The sequence below is a fragment of the Chiloscyllium punctatum genome, chromosome 26 (assembly GCF_047496795.1).
Source record: "Chiloscyllium punctatum isolate Juve2018m chromosome 26, sChiPun1.3, whole genome shotgun sequence".
NCBI classification, from domain to species: Eukaryota; Metazoa; Chordata; class Chondrichthyes; order Orectolobiformes; family Hemiscylliidae; genus Chiloscyllium; species Chiloscyllium punctatum.
In genome coordinates, this window is record NC_092764.1 from 14,002,131 (window position 1) to 14,020,431 (window position 18,301).

General features: G+C 42.9%; 1 protein-coding gene across 1 annotated transcript in view; it reads left to right on the top strand.

The window, feature by feature from the left end:
- The window catches only part of vat1l (vesicle amine transport 1-like), a 200,269-nt gene that overhangs the window by 26,292 nt on the left and 155,676 nt on the right, over positions 1-18,301 (top strand). Inside the window, exons 2-3 of the mRNA XM_072595859.1 lie at positions 275-404; positions 5,880-6,095. Coding sequence (XP_072451960.1) covers positions 275-404; positions 5,880-6,095 — 346 coding nt within the window. The remainder of the gene's footprint in view (positions 1-274; positions 405-5,879; positions 6,096-18,301) is intronic.

The following is an 18,301-nucleotide window of genomic DNA, read 5'->3' on the forward strand; positions in this document are numbered from 1 at the left end:
TTAGATTCCCATCTTTTACAAACTAGCCTGATCTACTGAGTTGTAAAGAGATTGACATTACACATTCATACACTGAACTTCATTTTACACAGCACCCCCATTCACTTCATCTTTCAATGTCCCATTATTTTGTCATATCTACACTATCTACTGTGCCATCAAACTTAGCTGCATTAGTAAATGTATACATGCAACTGTCTATTCCTTCATAGTCTATAGGATGTTTGCATTTGGTCAATTACTATTCTTCTAACTTGATCATTTTTCTTTTCAGTGGCTTGAATTTCATTGACTTGATGGTTCGACAGGGCAATATTGAAAACCCACCAAAGACACCATTGGTTCCTGGCTTTGAGTGCTCTGGCATTGTGGAAGGCTTGGGTGACAACACAAAAGGCTTTGAGGTTGGTATTGTCAATTTTTTTGCATCAATATTACTGTGTCCCTTGTCTTTACCTCTGTTCCTCATAAACTTCCATGTACTCTTCCTTTATCTTTTTCCTTACCTCGTCAAAATTTACCATACTATTTCTTACTCTTTCTTAAAGCATTAAAAGATGTTAAAATCTTAAATCCTAAGATCTTAACATTTTTAAAAATATTTTCTCCTGGGAAGTGGACAGTACTGTCTAGATTGCATTTATTGCTCATTCTTAGTTGCCCTTGAGAAGGTGCTAGTGAGCTAACTCCTTGAATCATTGCAGTCTGTGGAGGGATAGGGATATAGCATTATAAGGGAGGAAGTTCCAGGACTATGACCCACTGACAGTGAAGGAACAGTGATACAATTCCAAGTTGGGTTGTTTGTGTCTGAAAGAGTAACTTACTGGGTGGTGGTGTACTTGTCCAGGGAATAGGGGGTCATGGATTTGGAAGAAGCTGTCAAAGTTGAATTGGTTAATTGTCGCAGTGAGCCTAGTAGCAGGGGCACAGCAACTCTTTGTTTGGCACCCCATCTACCACCTTAAACATTCAGAACCTCACCGCTGAAGCACAGTCACAGCAATGAGTACCATCTATAAGATTCACTGTGGCAACTCACCAAGGCTCCTATCAAACCTGCAAACTCTGCAATCTTAAAGGACAAGGGAAGTGGATAAGTGGGAGCACCATGATCTACACAGTCTACTCCATGGAATATACACCCTGCCATTCTTTCACTGTTGCTAGATTAAAGCCTTCTACTTTGCTCCCTAACAGCTCTGTGAGTTCGCCTATCTATTAAGCCTACTCCGTTATTCAATGAGATCATGGTTGAAAGTGAGCTATCCTTATTATCATGCTGCTAACACACCATTGCCTTTTGATCTACGTCCTCAGATGTTGGCTATTATGCAACTTAATAAATGGCAACTTTTGTGTTGTGAGAAAATTGGGCCAAATTTACAGTTTGAGCATTTAAGAGTTCCTCAGTACAAAACAGTTTGGCAACTCTTGCCAAGTATTATAGTCACAACCTATAATTTTCGTAAGGTCAGAGTTCAGTTGTATTTGTAAAAAGATGAATCCACCAGATGGGTCTTTACTGATTATAATGAAACTTAAACAAAGAACAGGGCGCCTTCAATATTTTTTAAACTTTCTTTTCCAACACTACATTTGGAATGATTAAAACTCTTGCAGACAGTTGTAAACATCAGTCCTTAAACTGTACTCAGAAACAAAAATAGAATTTGTTGGAAAAGCTCAGCAGGTTTGGTAGCATCTGGGGAGAGAAATCAGAGTTAATGTTTCGGGTCCAGTGATCAACTCAACCCAAAACAGTAACTCTGATTTCTCTCCACAGATGCTGCCAGATCTGCTGAATTTTTCCAGCAATTTCTATTTTTCATCTTTGATTTACAGCATCCGCAGTTCTTTTGGTATTTATTTAGTCCTTATACTCACCTCACTAATACATTTTCCCAACCTACCTTCAAGAAGTCCTTCTCGACCCTCCTGAAGTACTTTATCCTGCCCCACTCAGAGCCCCTTTACTCAGGTCATTCTCTATCACCTTCCTTCCACACTAGCTCTAACTCCTCTCTTCACCATCCGACCTTAGTCCACTGTTCCTTTCACCTGACCTAGGCTGCTTGATTGGAAAGCAATAGCTGGTTTTGACCACCCACTATCTATTTTAACTGATCTTGTTAAAATAAAATTAACTGCACTCAGAAAATCATTACAGATCCCAGTTGTCGAGCCATTTTCTCAGACTGTCATGTTTTACTAAAACACAGCTGCACACTTGAATATAGCAGCAAATCCATCTAAATATTTGCATGAAGAATGTAGCCCAACATGCAAGTCATTGCCTGGGGAGCAAATTACAAGAAAACAGCTTTCATTTAGACACTTCCTATGATCTAGTAAAACATTGAGAAGTCGTTGACAAAGAGTGGAATAATTGATTCTACGTCATAGGAGGATGCATAAGGTTTGGATGTTATGGTTTCCCTCCCGCCTTCATCTCCTTGGAGGTGTTGGGCTGGCAGGTGGGTGTAATGCCCACCATCCACCTGCCTGCTCCTGCCCCTTCCCTGACTACAGTTTTAACAGGAGCTGGAGGTGCCATTCAGAGGCATGCCAGCCTGTGATCCAATTGAGGTCCAGAAGACACTGGCTTATCCCTTAAGGGCTCATGCCAGCTGCCACTTGAATTTACACAATGGCAGGAGAGACCCATGTCATGTCTCAAGCCCGTCATCACTTCCTGGGCAAACTGGCACCCCCTTGGGGCCCAAACATGCCCCCACCTAGCCCCAGATTGTTGGCTATTGAGTGGTTGTAGGACATGGGCTGAAATGGGGCTGGACTCACTCCTTCCAACCATCCTTTACACTGACAGGGCAACTGGCTGTACAGGACATTGGTTAGGCCACTGTTGGAATGTTGCGTGCAATTCTGGTCTCCTTCCTATCAGAAAGTGTTCAGAAAAGATTTGCAAGGATGTTGCCAGGGTTGGAAGATTTGAGCTATAGGTAGAGGCCGAACAGGCTGGGGCTGTTTTCCCTGGAGAGTTGGAGGCTGAGGGGTGATCTTATAGAGGTTTACAAAGTTATGAGGGGCATGGATAGGATAAATAGACGAAGTCTTTTCCCTGGCGTCAGGGAGTCCAGAACTAGAGGGCATAGATTTATGGTGAGAGGGGAAAGATATAAAAGAGACCTAAGGGGCAACTTTTTCACGTAGAGGGTGGTCCGTGTATGGAATGAGCTGCCAGAGGAAGTGGTGAAGGCTGGTATAATTGCAACATTTAAGAGGCATTTGGATGGGTATAAGAATAGGAAGGGTTTGGAGGGATATGGGCCAGGTGCTGGCAGGTGGGACTAGATTGGATTGGGATATCTGGTCGGCATGGACGGGTTGGACCGAAGGGTCAGTTTCCATGCTGTACATCTCTATGACTCTATGACTCTATAACTATCCTGGTACAGTGGGGGAGGCAATGGCCTGATGGTATTATCGCTGGATTGTTAATCTAGATAATGTTCTGGGGACTTGGTTTTGAATCCTGCAATGGTAGATGGTAGAATTTGAATTTAATAAGAATCTGGAAATAAGAGTTCTGATGACCATGAAGCCATTGCTGATTGTCAGGAATAACCCATCTGGTTCGCTAACATCCCTCAGGGAAGGAAACTGCTATCCTTTACCTGGTCTGGCCTACATGTGACTCCAGACCCACAACAATGTGGTTGACTGTTAACTGCCCTCTGGGTAATTAGGAATGGACAATAAAAGCTGCCTTGCCAGTGACGTCCTCATCCCACAACTGATTTTAAAAAACATAGTATATAGGAAGATCATTGACTAAAGGTTAGCTGTATCTTAAAGAAAGAGAAAGAGATGAAGAGGTTGAGGGAGGACAAGCCAGAGTTCAGGACCTAATCAACAAAAAAAGTATGTGCCCCGACTCTCAATTGAGCATGAAGATAAAAGTAGTATTAAGTATTAAAATAATAACGAAGAGTGATAAGAGGCCAGAATGACAGGCGACTTATGGCACAGAAACAGACCATTCAACCCAACAGGTTCACATTGATGTTTATGCTCTAGATGAGTCTCCTCCCACCATCCTTCATGTAACTTTGAAATTTTTATCTTGTGTCTGCTCAACTAGCTTCTTAAATACATCTACCTTATTCACAGCTCAGCTGCTCCAAAGTGAGCTCCACATTCTTTGTGTAAAATAAACAACTTTGCCTGAATTCCCATTGGATTTATCAGTGACTTTTTTTATCTGTGGGCCAGTAGTTATGGTAATGCCTGTGAGCGAGCACCATCTCATCATTCCAATCAAACCATTGCGTTGTCATTTAAAAAAAAACTCCCTGAGGTCGCATCTTGGTCTTTTCTTGTCTCAAGCTTTTAAATCCTTTTTATAATAATCAATCAGGACTGATTAGATTCCCTATAGTATTGAAACAGGCCCTTCAGCCCAACAAGTCCACACCGACCCTCCAAAAAGCAACCCACCCAGACTCATTCCTGTACCCTATATTTACCCCTAACTAATGCACCCAACACTATGGGCCATTTAGCATGGCCAATTTACCTGGCCCTGCACGTCTTTGGATTGTGGGAGGAAACCCAAATAGACATAATTGAAATATGCAAACACCACACAGACAGTCACTGAAGGCAGGGATTGAACCTGGGTCCTTGGTGCTGTGAGGCAGCAGTGCTAACCACTGAGCTACCATGCCCTCAACTGGTTGGGTTACAGTCTGTTCTGATATAATGTGATAGTTCTGTTTCCATGCAATCTCACCTTGTAAGAAAATCATGTACTAGCAGCATCATTTAAAGCAATGAGACCTGAATCAGGTTATAGTGTAAGGAAAGTTTGCATTCTACAAATAATGGTCTAAAGTTTTCAATCGTTTTGTAGCCAATTCACGTTGAAGAAATGTGCATTATAACAGAACCTAGTATAGTTCAAATAAAGTTTTACCAAGATTTTGTGCAAGTTCAACATAATTCCTTTGCTTTGTAATTCCATCCCTAGCAAAGTAATTCCAGGTGCTTTGCTTCCTCATTTTATGCCCTTTTTAATTTGTGATGCCTCTCTTTGGGATTTGTATATGTGTACCTCAGATTCCTCTGTTCATGTACCTTTCTTAACATTGATTTTTCCACTCGAAGAGTTTTTCTTCCTATCAGTACATTGCCCGAAACGTCGATTCTCCTTCTCCTTTGATGCTGCCTGACCTGCTGCGCTTTTCCAGCAACACATTTTTAAGCTCTGATCTCCAGCATCTGCAGTCCTCAACTTCTTCCTATTAGTACAGACTACTTCTTACCTGTCTATATTCAAGTTTGAATCAATTATCCACTTTTTTACTCATGTAAGGCTGATTGCTTCATAATTTCCTAGTTTTTCTATGTTGTCTTTCTTATCTGGAATTATCTTGCAATAGTCTCTCCGTGTATAAATTCTGTGCCTGTGCATTTCCTACCACTTCACCTGAAGTGCTCCAAAAGCTTGTGGTTTCAAATAGACCTGTTGAACTATAACATGGTGTCTATTGCCACCTCAGTCCAACACCAGCACCTCCACAGCATTTCTTAAAGAGAAGAGTGTTGTGTGCAATTTTCCAATATAAATGAAAAATTTTCAAATTGAGAATACGTTGAAATATTCAGAGCATGCATATTATTTTGCCTACTTCTCTTTAGACCAAAGAATTATTACAATTGCACCTGTGAGCTGATCCCACTTCCATGGCATTATTTTTCTCATTGTTCTTGTGCTACGTGAATTGTGGTAAATACCTGTCTCCAATTCAATCTTAGTTTCTCCCTGATATCACAGTAGTTTTGCGTTAAGCTAATGTCATTGCTGCCATCTCGTCTGTGCTGCTTGGTTTATCTTCTTTCTCACCTGTTTTCAGATCGGAGACAGAGTCATGGCGTTTGTCAATTACAGTGCCTGGGGTGAAGTGGTCTGCACACCGATGGAGTTCGTGTACAAGATCCCAGATGAGATGAGCTTTGCAGAAGCAGCTGCTTTCCCCATGAACTTTGTGACTGCCTACATGATGCTGTTTGAAGTGGCAAACCTCCGAGAAGGAATGTCAGTGCTACTGCACTCAGCTGGAGGAGGAGTGGTAATTATATCCCAGACTTGTTACTTTGGCTATGTTTCCTACAAGCCTGACATTATTCAATCGCATCATGGCTGTAGTTTTGACTTTGGTGGGAGTGTAAAACTGACATGAATTAATATCACCTGTTTGATACAAGTCAATGATTGCTATTGAGCCAGACGAAGGTGGGAGATACCTTAGTGCAATTGAGAATGTCTTTCGACTTGATGCCAGAACCTGTAAAATCAATATCTGCACAATTGGATATTTTCATGATGAGTGCCTCCAAAGCCGAGATTTGTAAGCTGGATGTATCCATCTTGAAATTCAGGCATATGTAGGAATTGTGACCCTGGGTTTGTCATTGGTATCTTTACTGGATAAGAAATTGCATACACCACAAATCTATTAGAGGACTTCAAATTCTGACAAGCATTCTCAGTATGTGAAGACTTGTATTGTTCGAGTGATAGCTTTACCCGAACTCAGGAATTATTCCAAAATTGCTTAGGCATATTCTCCCCACAAAACAAAGCTAGACATCTCCTACCTGACCAAGTATTGCCTTATTAGTCCATTGTTGATCATCAGTAAATTGTTGGAAGGGGTCATCAACAGTGCTATCAAGCAATACTTGCATAGGATTAACCTATTCACTGAGGGTTAGTTTGTTTATGGTCAGGACCACTCAGCGCCTTGTCTCAAACTGCACAAAAGAGTTGAATTCGAGAGATAAAAGTTACTGACCTTGCATCAAGGCTGCATTTGACTAATTTTGGCCTTGAAGCACCAAAACTAGAGTCAATGGGGTTCAGGGGAAAACTCTCCACTGGTTGAAATTGTACCTGACATAAAGGAAGATGGATGTGTTATTGGAAGTCATGGAGTCATACGCCACAGAAATAGACACTTCAGTCCAACTCATCCATGTTGACCTGGTTTCCCAAACTAAACTCATTCTATTTGCCTGTCTTTGCACCATAATCCTGTTAACCTTGCCGACTCCTGTTCCTGTCCAAATGTCTTTTAAATGTTGTAACTGTACCTGCAACAATCACTTCCTCTGACAGCTCATTCCAAATACGAGCCACCCTCCGTGTGAAAAAGTTGCCCCTCAGGTCCCTTTTAAATCTTTCCCCTCTCACCTTAAAATTATGCCCTCTATTTTTAAACTCCCCTACCCAATGGAAAAGACCTTTGCTATTTCCGTTATCTATGCCCCTTATAGTTTAATAAACCTCTATAAGGTCACCTCTCAACCTCCTATACTCAAGGGAAAAAGGTCCTAGCCTCTCCAGCCTCTCCTTATAACTCAAATCCTCCAGTCACGGTAACATCCTGAAAATGTTTTCTGCACCCTTTCCAATTTAGCAATACCCTTCCTATAGCAGGGCGACCAGAACTATACACAGTACGCCAAAAGTGATCTCACCAATGTCCTGTACAGTTGAAACATGATTTCCCAACTCTTATGCTCAATATTCTGACCAATGAAGATCAGTCTTCTCAACTGCAGGACATTACTGCAGGTATTCCTTGGGGTACTCCGATATTGTCCCTGTCTATCTTCAGCTACTTCATCAATGATCATCTCCCATTTTAAAATCCGAAATGGGTATTTTGCTGATGATTTCACAATGTTCAGCACCATTCATCAATCCTTAGATACTGTCTAAATGCACTAGGAACTGTGGAATATCCAGGTGTGGGCTGATAACTGGCAAGTAACATTCACACTACACAGGTAATGACCATCTCCAACAAGAGAAAATCTAACCATTTCCCCTTGACAGTCAATGACATTACCACCGCTGAATCCCCCACTCTCAACATCCTGGAGGTTACCATTGACTAGAAACTGAACTGGATTAGCTACAACAATTCTGCTTGTGTGAGAGCATGCCAGAAGCTAGGGTTCCTGCAGTAAGTAACTCACTTCTTGACTCCTTAAACTTGTCCACCATCCAATAGGCACAGGTCAGGAGTGTGCTGGAATACTCTCCATTTGTCTGGAAGACTGTGCTGTTGCATTGTTTTGGAACTTTGGAAAAAAAAAGTCAAAACAACAGCAGTTTTAAAAGGGAGAAGAACAGACAAAGGAAGCACATGGTGAGGTCATTGCAGCAGAGAGAGAGAGAGAGAGAGAGAACCTGCACAGTTACTGCCTTTGCTGTTTTGAATTCACGTATCGCTGGACATTGAAGTGCATCTGGGAAAATTAACAAACAGTAAATTTCACAACTAATCTTGGAGGATCCTGTTTGGGCGAGGTTCACAGCACAGAATCAGATAAGTTGGAGGATTTGAGTTACAGGGAGAGGCTGAACAGGCTGGGGCTGTTTCACCTGGAGCGTTGGAGGCTGAGGGGTGACCTTATAGAGGTTTACAAAATTGAGGAGCATGGATAGGATAAATAGGCAAAGTCTTTTCCCTGGGGTTGGGGAGTCTAGAACTAGATGGTATGTGTGTGGAATGAACTGCCAGAGGATGTGGTGGAGGCTGGTACAATTGCAACATTTAAGAGGCATTTGGTTGGGTATATGAATCGGAAGGATTTGGAGGGATATGGGCCAGGTGCTGGCAGGTGGGACTAGATTGGGTTGGGATATCTGGTCAGCATGGATGGGTTGTACCCAAGGGTCTGTTTTCATGCTGTACATCTCTATGACTCTATGACTGCAGCTTTATCAAAACTCAAGAAGCTTGACAGCAACAGGACAAAGTTGCTCATTGATTGACACCACAGGCACATACATCTACTACTTCCACCATTGATGCGCAGTAGCAGCAATATGTACCATCTACAAGATGCACTGCAGAAATTTACCAAGCTTCCTTAGATTGTACCTTCCAAACCCACAAGTATGACCATGTGGAAGACCAAGGGCAGCAGGTGCGGGTGGGGCTTCAGTTATTTTGTAAGATTAAGGAAAGTGAAATTCTTTTCATTTGTGCAGGGAAAATTCAGAGGAGATTTAATTGAGATGCTCATAACTATGACAACTTTGATCGCTGCAGGTGAATCAATTAATCCAAGGAAAGGGTTTTAAGTTAATTGTCAAAACCAGAGAAGAGATGTAATTTTTCCACAGTAAAATGTTAGTACTTGTAACTCTTTGTATAAAAGGGCAGTGAAATAATATTAAAGAAAAATTTGATAAATATTTGAAAAGAAAGAAGAGAAGCATGCAAAGGGAGTGGGACTAATTGAATTGATTGTTCAAAGAGCCAGGAAAGGCATGATGGATGAATGGCCTCTTTCAAGATTCGATAGTCAAGACTTTGGATTTGTCATTGCCCGTACATATTGTGAGTGCTCTCAGCTTACTCGTGGTTAATGTCCATTCTTTTACCACTGAACTGAAGGTTCAAACTAGATCAGATAATGCAATACCGTTTTCTTTTCTCTTGACTGGTTCTGAAGCTTCAAAACTAAATTAAACCATGACCAGGATTCTATTGGCTGCTTGCAGGTTGCCATCTACAAAGCTGTTGATAATTTGTGAGTAAATTGACAATCTGACTCAGAGAGAATACCTGTTAAAGGAAAGGGAAATGTCACAGAAAACCTCTGAAGTCTTCTGCTGTTGTGACTACAATGAGGTAATGGCAGCACAGTAATGGGTTGATGAGGTTCTATTTGTGAGCTGACATTGGATGGCTGGTATCAGCTCTGCTGCCTTACAGTGCCAAGGACCTGGGTTCGATTCCAGCCTCAGGTGACTGTCAGTGTGGAGTTTGGACATTCTCCTTGTGTCTGTGTGGGTTCATTCCGGATGCTCTGGTTTCCTCACAAAATCCAAAGATGTGCAGGTTAGGTGAATTGACCATGCTAATTTTTCCCAGAGTGTTTAGGGATGTATAGGTTAGGTGCATTAGTCAGGGGTAAATTTAGGGTTCTGGGGAATAGGTTTGAGTGGGATCTCTTTGGAGGGTCATGTTTGACCTGTTGGGCCAAAGGTCCTGTTTCCACACTGTAGGGATTCTATGATTCACTGTACCTACTTGGGCGGCACGGTGGCACAATGCTTAGCACTGCTGCCTCACAGCGCCAGAGACCTGGTTCAATTCCTGCCTCAGGCGACTGTCTGTGTGGAGTTTGCACATTCTCCCTGTGTCTGCGTGGGTTTGCTTCGGTTTCCTCCCACAATTCAAAAATGTGCAGGTTAGGTGAATTGGCCATGCTAAATTGCCTGTAGTGTTAGGTGTAGGGGAATGGGTCTGGGTGGGTTGCGTTTCAGCGGGCTGGTGTGGACTTGTTGGGCCGAAGGGCCTGTTTCCACACTGTAAGTAATCTAATCTCCCTGCATTGAATGCTCTTGATAAGCATAAAATACCATTGGTTCATAAATAGACAAAGAAAACTTCTGGCCATGAGTTATAGAGTGGTAATGCTGGATTTTATGGATAAGGACCTCGGGTTCTCTCCTCTCAGCTACGAGTTGGGAAACAAATCCAACTCTCATTTTTATAGCTTGTCCTATAGCACTTTAGTGGCCATTAGCTTGAGAGGTCGTTAGCTACTTTCTACCCCCTTATGTGGGTAGGATGCATTCCCAGGAACAGACTGGTAGACCTCCAATCACTATCGCCCTCTGCAGCCCGATTTCCATCGCCTTTCCTTTAAAAATATTTTGAGTTTCTCTGTGACACGCATATAGTCAACAGGCTATCCACAATCTCGAGAGCTTGTGGCTTACAAAACTTGTCAGCTTGCCTATTCCTTCTATTGCTGGTAAGAATAAAAATAATATATGAAAGTTAATTCTAATTTAGTTCAGCGGAGATGGTGAGTCATTTCTTTTTCTCGTTGGAGGAAATGATATCATGAGCCTACCACTATCCCTGTAATTATACATATTGTAATAATGCCATGTACTGGCTTGTGAACCTGCTGCTTAATGAGCTGTTTTGACAAGTAAAGCTTAAGGACTAACTTAATGTTGCCCTGCTGCCTCTCAAAGACTTGGGGAAACGTGTAGATGAATGGCCATTAAAGCTACTTAAAAGCATTCTGCTTCTTGCTCTGGACATACTGTCAAATTTGTCTGGCTTTCAGGTGTGGAAAACACAGTTAAAACTCACTTGCAAGGTCAGCCCTGAATTGCAAAAGCCACAATTATATCTGGCATTAATGAAGAGACAGCAAGATACATAATAGAAACAATGTGATCCTTCATCGATCGCAAAGAGAAAGGAAGCGGTCACTTTATTTTTAAAGTACATGTTGTCTTCTCCAGCTCCACAAACAAAAGCAGATCTGACCCACAGCAAAACAATCTCAATCATGGGTCAGCCGTTGAGGCAGGTCACAGATCCATCCAGTCAGGAGTGGGATCAACCATCTTACTGCCAGCACCACCCTGATTCCCATCAGCTTGAGAACCTGAGCTGCACTGATAACTTGCACTCTTTCCCTTGCCTGTATGATCGTGTCTAATTTCATTCCACCACACAGCTGACCAGGAATCTTCTCTCCTCTTATCACTTGCCGCGGCTGTAAGTATTTACAAGTTGATCCCTGACCTGCTTCGCTGCATTATGGACGCATCTCTCCTTGGCCATCTTATTCTGAATAGGACATGAACTTTTTGGCTTAGAAGCAGGCTAGCCTCCCATTATGCCTCTAGACTTGTACATGTTACAGCAGGCTGTGTTAGAACCACCACAAGTGTGGTCAGTACACTTTTCTGCCCAGGTCCAGCTGTACTGCTTGTATTAATGGTATAACTCACAAACAGTAACACATCACATGCCAATATTCATATAAGACTTTCTCCATCTCCATTACATTTGCTATGCTGAATCACCAAATAAATAACGCTTGGAATCTCAAAGGCCTGACAAGGCTGAAGACGAGCACCGCAGTTTCTGGATTCTCAGCCACCCTTGCCCCTGGGGCCACTTGCACTGAACCCAGAGCCGCTGCTACTACTACTCTCACAGGCTGAGGGAGGGAGTGACAGCCCGGCCCTACCTCGATCCTCGGCCTCCCTGTGCCTGCATCATGTGACCACTGATAATGTTCCCTCAGAACCAGGGCCAGCAGCCACAGAGACCCAGTGTTAGTGACTCTAGGAGCCCCAACCAGCAACAGAGGCCCAGCCATTAAGGTGTAGCAACAGGGCTCAGTAATATTGTATCCTCACACGATGGGGATTCCTCTGTTTAGCCGAGTGAGTACAATGTGTATATATGTGAGCAGGTCAATATCCAGAGTGACAGGGCAAAATCTTAAATGGGTCTGAGCAACATAGTGAGATTTGTGGCAGAATTGGACAAGGATCATCTCAATGTAGGGAGAATCTCACTCTTTCTATATTTTTGCCAGTGAGGAGTTTCCCAGTAGGTAGTGTGAGTTACCAATGAAGGGACAATAAGTTTGTAACACCATATTAACAGTAATCTTCTTATTTTACTAAACACCATCAAAAGAGCTGGATGTTGAGAATTTGAGATTTGGAACTCTGCACGGGTACCTGGTGACTTCATCTCCAGTGGATCTAATGAATCTCTATTTTGGATGCTGGGCACCAACATCTGAGGGGATGTTCCATGGGCACCAGCTATGTTCACACCATGTACATGGACTTTGGCATCAGACATGTGCCAGCCTCCAAGAATCCTCATGGCCCACCTCTGATTCACATACAGGATGTGTCTGTACTTCAGTGCTGCCCCTCGGGCTGTACCGGTTACCCTCATTGTATTGGTTCCCCAAGGACTTCGTGTGCTCAGGGACAGACACCCAACTCATTGACTACATCTCTGGAACCTTCACTTGCTTTCACTCTGAGCACCTCTGGATATTTACAGCATCCCTTGCCTTCCATTTGCTTGCCTTGCCTTTTTTCACTTTGCCCCCTCAGCCATAGCCACCAAGCTCATGGTACTTTTTGTGCTGCCTTATTGTTTGGACAAGAGCACAAAATTAGAAAGCTAGTCACAGTTGTCTGCAGACCTTGGGAAGGTCAAAGCGAATACATTAGTGGGTCCTGATGCAGTTAGTCCAGCGCAGCCTTTGATACTCATCCAGGGATTTGGACACGACCAGTCAGCTGCTTGGAATGGTCAGCATCAGACTCACCACCATATTAGTGAAGTGCTAAATATCAAAGAGTCCACCAGCCACCTTGACTCTTCTTGCCCTAATATGGAATGAGAGAGAGGCGGTTATTACAGGAGTTGAAAGGGAGTGGCACAGCTGTTCCTATTGGTGCAGGTAGAAAGGTGTCCCAGTTGGGTCAATGAGCAGCGCAAATGGCATGGAGTGTTGGTAGCATTAGGGTTAGGGGTGAATGAGAACGAATAAAAGAAGATGTTGGATGGCACAGTGGCTCAGTGGTTAGCACTGTTGCCTCACAGCGCCAGGAATCCGGTTTCAATTCCAGCCTGGGGTGAGTGTGTGGAGTTTGCACATTCTCCTTGTTCTGTGTGGGTCCAATCTGGTTGCTCTGGTTTGCTCCCACAGTGCAAAGATTTACAGGTTAGGTGGATTGGTCATGGGAAATGTGGGGTTAAGGGGATAGGCTGGGGAATTGCATCTAGGTGGGATGCCCTTTGAAGGGTCGGTGCAGACTCGAAGGTTCTTCCAGACTGTAGGGATGCTATGTTGAAGACAATAGTGAGTGATAAAGCATAATCCTTATTGGAAGGTGGATATAGTAGCAGAGATAGGATACAAAGTATCAGAGAGAAGATAGTGGAACCTATACTGGGCGGGGTGGAGAGGGACATTGATGTTCTTTGGACAGTACTGCTCACTTCCCAGACAGCTGAGACTTCCTATACAGAGGTGGCAACATCAGATCAGGTTGGAAGAGTCTGGTGTCTTGGCCTCCACTGCTGATCCTGGGGGACAAAGAAGGCCCACCTTTCCATTATTCCATCCAGCATGGCCACCAAGTCCTCACCCACAAAGCTGGGTGACTGAGGTTTGTGGTGTGTTAACCTGGGCTAATCAGAGAGCCCTGGCTGACCGATATAAATAGAAGATTCAGGAGGTCTCCTCAGTCTAGGGACTGGTCTGAGGTGACTGGTCGGAGTCGATGTATTGTGCACGTGTAAATGAAGAGTGACTTGGTGACAGGATGCCTGCCTCTGTGCAGTTATTTCAACCAAGTTGCCTGTAATCTTTGACTTCACACTCAGCCCCAGTCCACAAGTACACTCCTTTCCTAGGACCTCCTACTTTCATCTCCAAAACACCATTCAATTCCTCTCTGCCTCGTTAGCTGTTGAAACTATACACACACACACACACACACACACACACACACACACACACACACACACACACACACACACACACACACACACACACACCTCTCCTCGCCCCAAGAATGGCAGTGGTTAAAGACGATGGCTCACCACCACCATCGTTTCAAGGGCAATGAAAAAAAGACGTCAATTCCTAGTCTTGCCAGCAGCACCCATATCCCATGAATTAATGAACAAAGCCTGCTGTGACTGTCACACATATTTCCTGTGGCATTTACTCCTACCTTCTCGCCACCCCCAGCCCCCACCTTCAGTTATTGTGCTTCAAGTGACCTTGATGCTTCTATTAAGAGGGAAATGAGCCAAGAATGACTATCTTCACATAACTACTTGACAGTGTGTACTCTGACTATCAAACCGAGTTGGATGGGTTCCTGGAGATTTCAAAACATGACATGACAGGGTCCACCTCACTTGAGTGTCTCAACCTCTCAACATTGTACTGTCATTAGGACAAGAATTTTCTTCAATTTGGTTGTGCCATTTGAAGCAGAAATGGTTGAGAATCATGCTATGAAGACATGTGTTGCGTGTGCTCCAGCATTAACATGATCTAATGCAGACTTTATGACAAACTCTCAGTACTCAACAACAAATCTACACAGATTAGAGAAAGTTACTTTGTTTTAACTGGTTAGTTTGCAATTGCACTGTCAAAAACATGAATAATAAAGTGTAATCACGCAAAGTCCAAAGGCCAATTGAGCTGCACCAATGTTTCTACCCTACTCCCCTATTCCCCCATCAGCCTAATCATTTATTCCCTCACATGCTTTTTCAGGTCCAGGGGGTGAGACATAGGTGTAACAGCAATAGCACAGCTCTAGAAATCCAGAGACTGCCAGCTATACACTGAGGGCAAGGGTTCAAATTTCATCATCATAGTTAGTGAATTTAAATTCAATTAGTATATCTGGAATTGTGAAGTTCAGCTGTCACTGATTATGCCAAAACCTATTCAGCTCAGTCATCCTCTTGTGGAGAGAAAATCTGCTATATTTACCCAGTCTGGTCTACTTGTGACTTCAGATTCATGATGGGCCGAAGGTGTTTCTCCATGCTGTACTATGACTCTTGCCTGCTCTCTGACTTGAAATGGCAGACCATTCATTTGAAAGGCAATTAGAGAAGGCAAAGAAATGCTGACCTTGCTAGTGATGCTCACACCTCATGGTACTTGAGAAACAGCCATGATTGTGTTGATAGCATCATCACCTCTGAGTCAGAAAGCTTTCATCCCAGGACCCGAGTAAAAAATAGAGGCTAACACTACAATGCAGCCCTGAAAGAGTGCTGCACTGTTTGAGGAGCTTTATTTCTAATGAGACATTAAATTGAAGCCCTTTCTTCTTTTTCAAGTTGTTAAAAAAAACATGAAAATGTTTTGAAGTCAAGCTGAGGAGTTACCCCAAATCCTAGTCAATATTTGTTCCTCAATCAACCCCATCATTGCAGTAGATTATCTGGTCATTTCACGCTGTGATTTGTGCAAACTTGCTGTATCAAATTGACTGCTGTATTACTTATATCAGATCAGTTACTACACTTCAAAGTGTACTTAATTGGCTGTGGGGTGCTTTGTAAGTGCAAACTTTTCTCAGTTTATTTGTTATTACTATTCCCGTGGGAATGCTTGAAGATGTTTCTTCTGAATTTTGTACTGAATTTAGTAGGAATGACCTTTTCTTTCTAAGCAGAAATAATAATGTCATTTGAAGCATTATTGGAAAGGTTCTGCAAATGGAAGAATTACCATTGGATAGGAAGAAAGAACAGGGGAATACAATTAACATAAATCGCTTGCATTAAGGGGCTAACACAGCTATGGTGGGTGAAATGGCCTTCATCCTCTTTTGTCATGTGATGAGCATTTTATGTTAATCATTACAGCATTTTAGTTACAAAATTACAACATTTAAAAGGCATCTAGACAGGTACATGAATATGAAGGATTTAGAGGGATATAGGCTGAAAACTGGCAAATGGGATGAGATCAGGTCAGGATGTCTTGTTGACCTGGATGAGTTAAACCAAAGGGTCTGTTTCCGTTCAGGTATGACTCTGTGACTCTCTGTGAATGTGACTGTGAGATGCAGTCCAGCTCCCCCATGCACATGAAATGACACTCCACTGATTTGAATAAAACTTAGGACAATCATAGACTTTATGTGAACCATGAACATCATAAGTGCTTTTGGTGGGAAGGAGCACAGATTTTATTTCTATCTTCTCATTTTACAAATATCTAGTGCTCAAGTTAGTAATGTCCATACTTCATCCTTCGATCCTTTACATTGCAGTTAATTGATCACTAAGCAGCAGTAATACAGCCAAATACATCATATGATCAAGCTGTTATACTTTCTACTTATTTAATACACAAGGTTCGGCTGCCTTTGCTTTCATGTTGTTATGGTCTGACAAAACCAACAGTTGCTCTGTTGTTTCTCCTTCTCGACTCTTTCCCTCTGTGTCGTACTTCAATTATAGTTTGGCTTGAGTGCATTTTATTCCTGGGTCTTGTTCCTTTTAATCTCACTCAGTCTCAAGTTCAGTTTTCCCCTCTTCATGTTGCATTGTTGGTGCAGTTTTCAAGAATTGGGGGAAGGAAATTATGGTTGCCACATTTTTTTGAAAGGCTGTGAAAGTCTTGAAATGTGTGCAGAGAGGTTTGTTGAGAATAGTTCCAGAGATGAAGAACTCAAATTAGGTGGCTAGGTGGAGCAATTCTGGCTGCTCCCCCTGGAGGAGGGAAGATTGAGAGAAGATTTGGTAGAGGTCTGGATAGGATGGATGAAAAGAAGTACCTGAATTGGTGGAAGGATTGAAATCCAGAAGACACCAATTAAAGGTGATTAACACAAGAACTGAAGGTGGCATGAAAGCAGTGGTTAGCACTGCTGCCTCACAGCGCCACAGACCTGGGATCAATTCCCGCCTCAGGCGACTGACTGTGTGGAGTTTGCACATTCTCCCTGTGTCTGCGTGGGTTTCCTCCGGGTGCTCCGGTTTCCTCCCACAGTCCAAAAATGTGCAAGTCAGGTGAATTGGCCATGCTAAATTGCCCATAGTGTTAAGTAAGGGGTAAATGTAGGGGTATGGGTGGGTTGCGCTTCGGCGGGTCGGTGTGGACTTGTTGGGCCGAAGGGCCTGTTTCCACACTGTAAGTAATCTAATCTAATCTAAAACATATCTATTCAGTGTATGGTCAGGATCTGGGATGCACTGCCAGAGAGTACGGTTGAAGAGAGCCTGCATCTATTGCATTACTAGCTTAGTGACATTACCACTGCACCAGTCACCTCTATCTAGCACATTTGCTCTTTGCGTGACTCAGTATCAATTTTTATCTGGTGATCACTCCTGTGATGTGTCTTAGGATATTTTGTTACATTGAAGTGTGATATAAATATATTTTGCAGTCTTTTTCAACTTGTGTTATAGTTGTGAGTGTATTAAAGGATGTGGGCGTGTAAGTAGTCACCTTACAAAATTCTGTACATTCTGGAACAGACCAGGATAGGATCCTTAAAAAAATACCAACTGTTTTAAACACAGTCAATGTGGATTTATGAAATCATGTTTTACAAACCCACTGGAGATCTTCTGAGGGCATAACTAATAGAATAGATGAGGGAGAACCAGTGGTGTATTTGGATTTTTAGAAAGTTTTTTTTAGCTAACATCCTTTCTGAGAGAATAATATGGGGGACACGGTGGCATAGTGTTTAGCACTGCTGCCACAGCGCCAGAGACCTGGGTTCAATTCTCCGCCTCAGGCAACTGTCTGTGTGGAGTTTGCACATTCTCCCCATGTCTGTGTGGGTTTCCTCCGGGTGCTCCGGTTTCCTCCCACAGTTGAAAAATGTGCAGGTTAGGTGAATTGGCCATACTAAATTGCCCATAGTGTTCGGTGAAGGGGTAAATGTAGGGGAATGGGCCTGGGT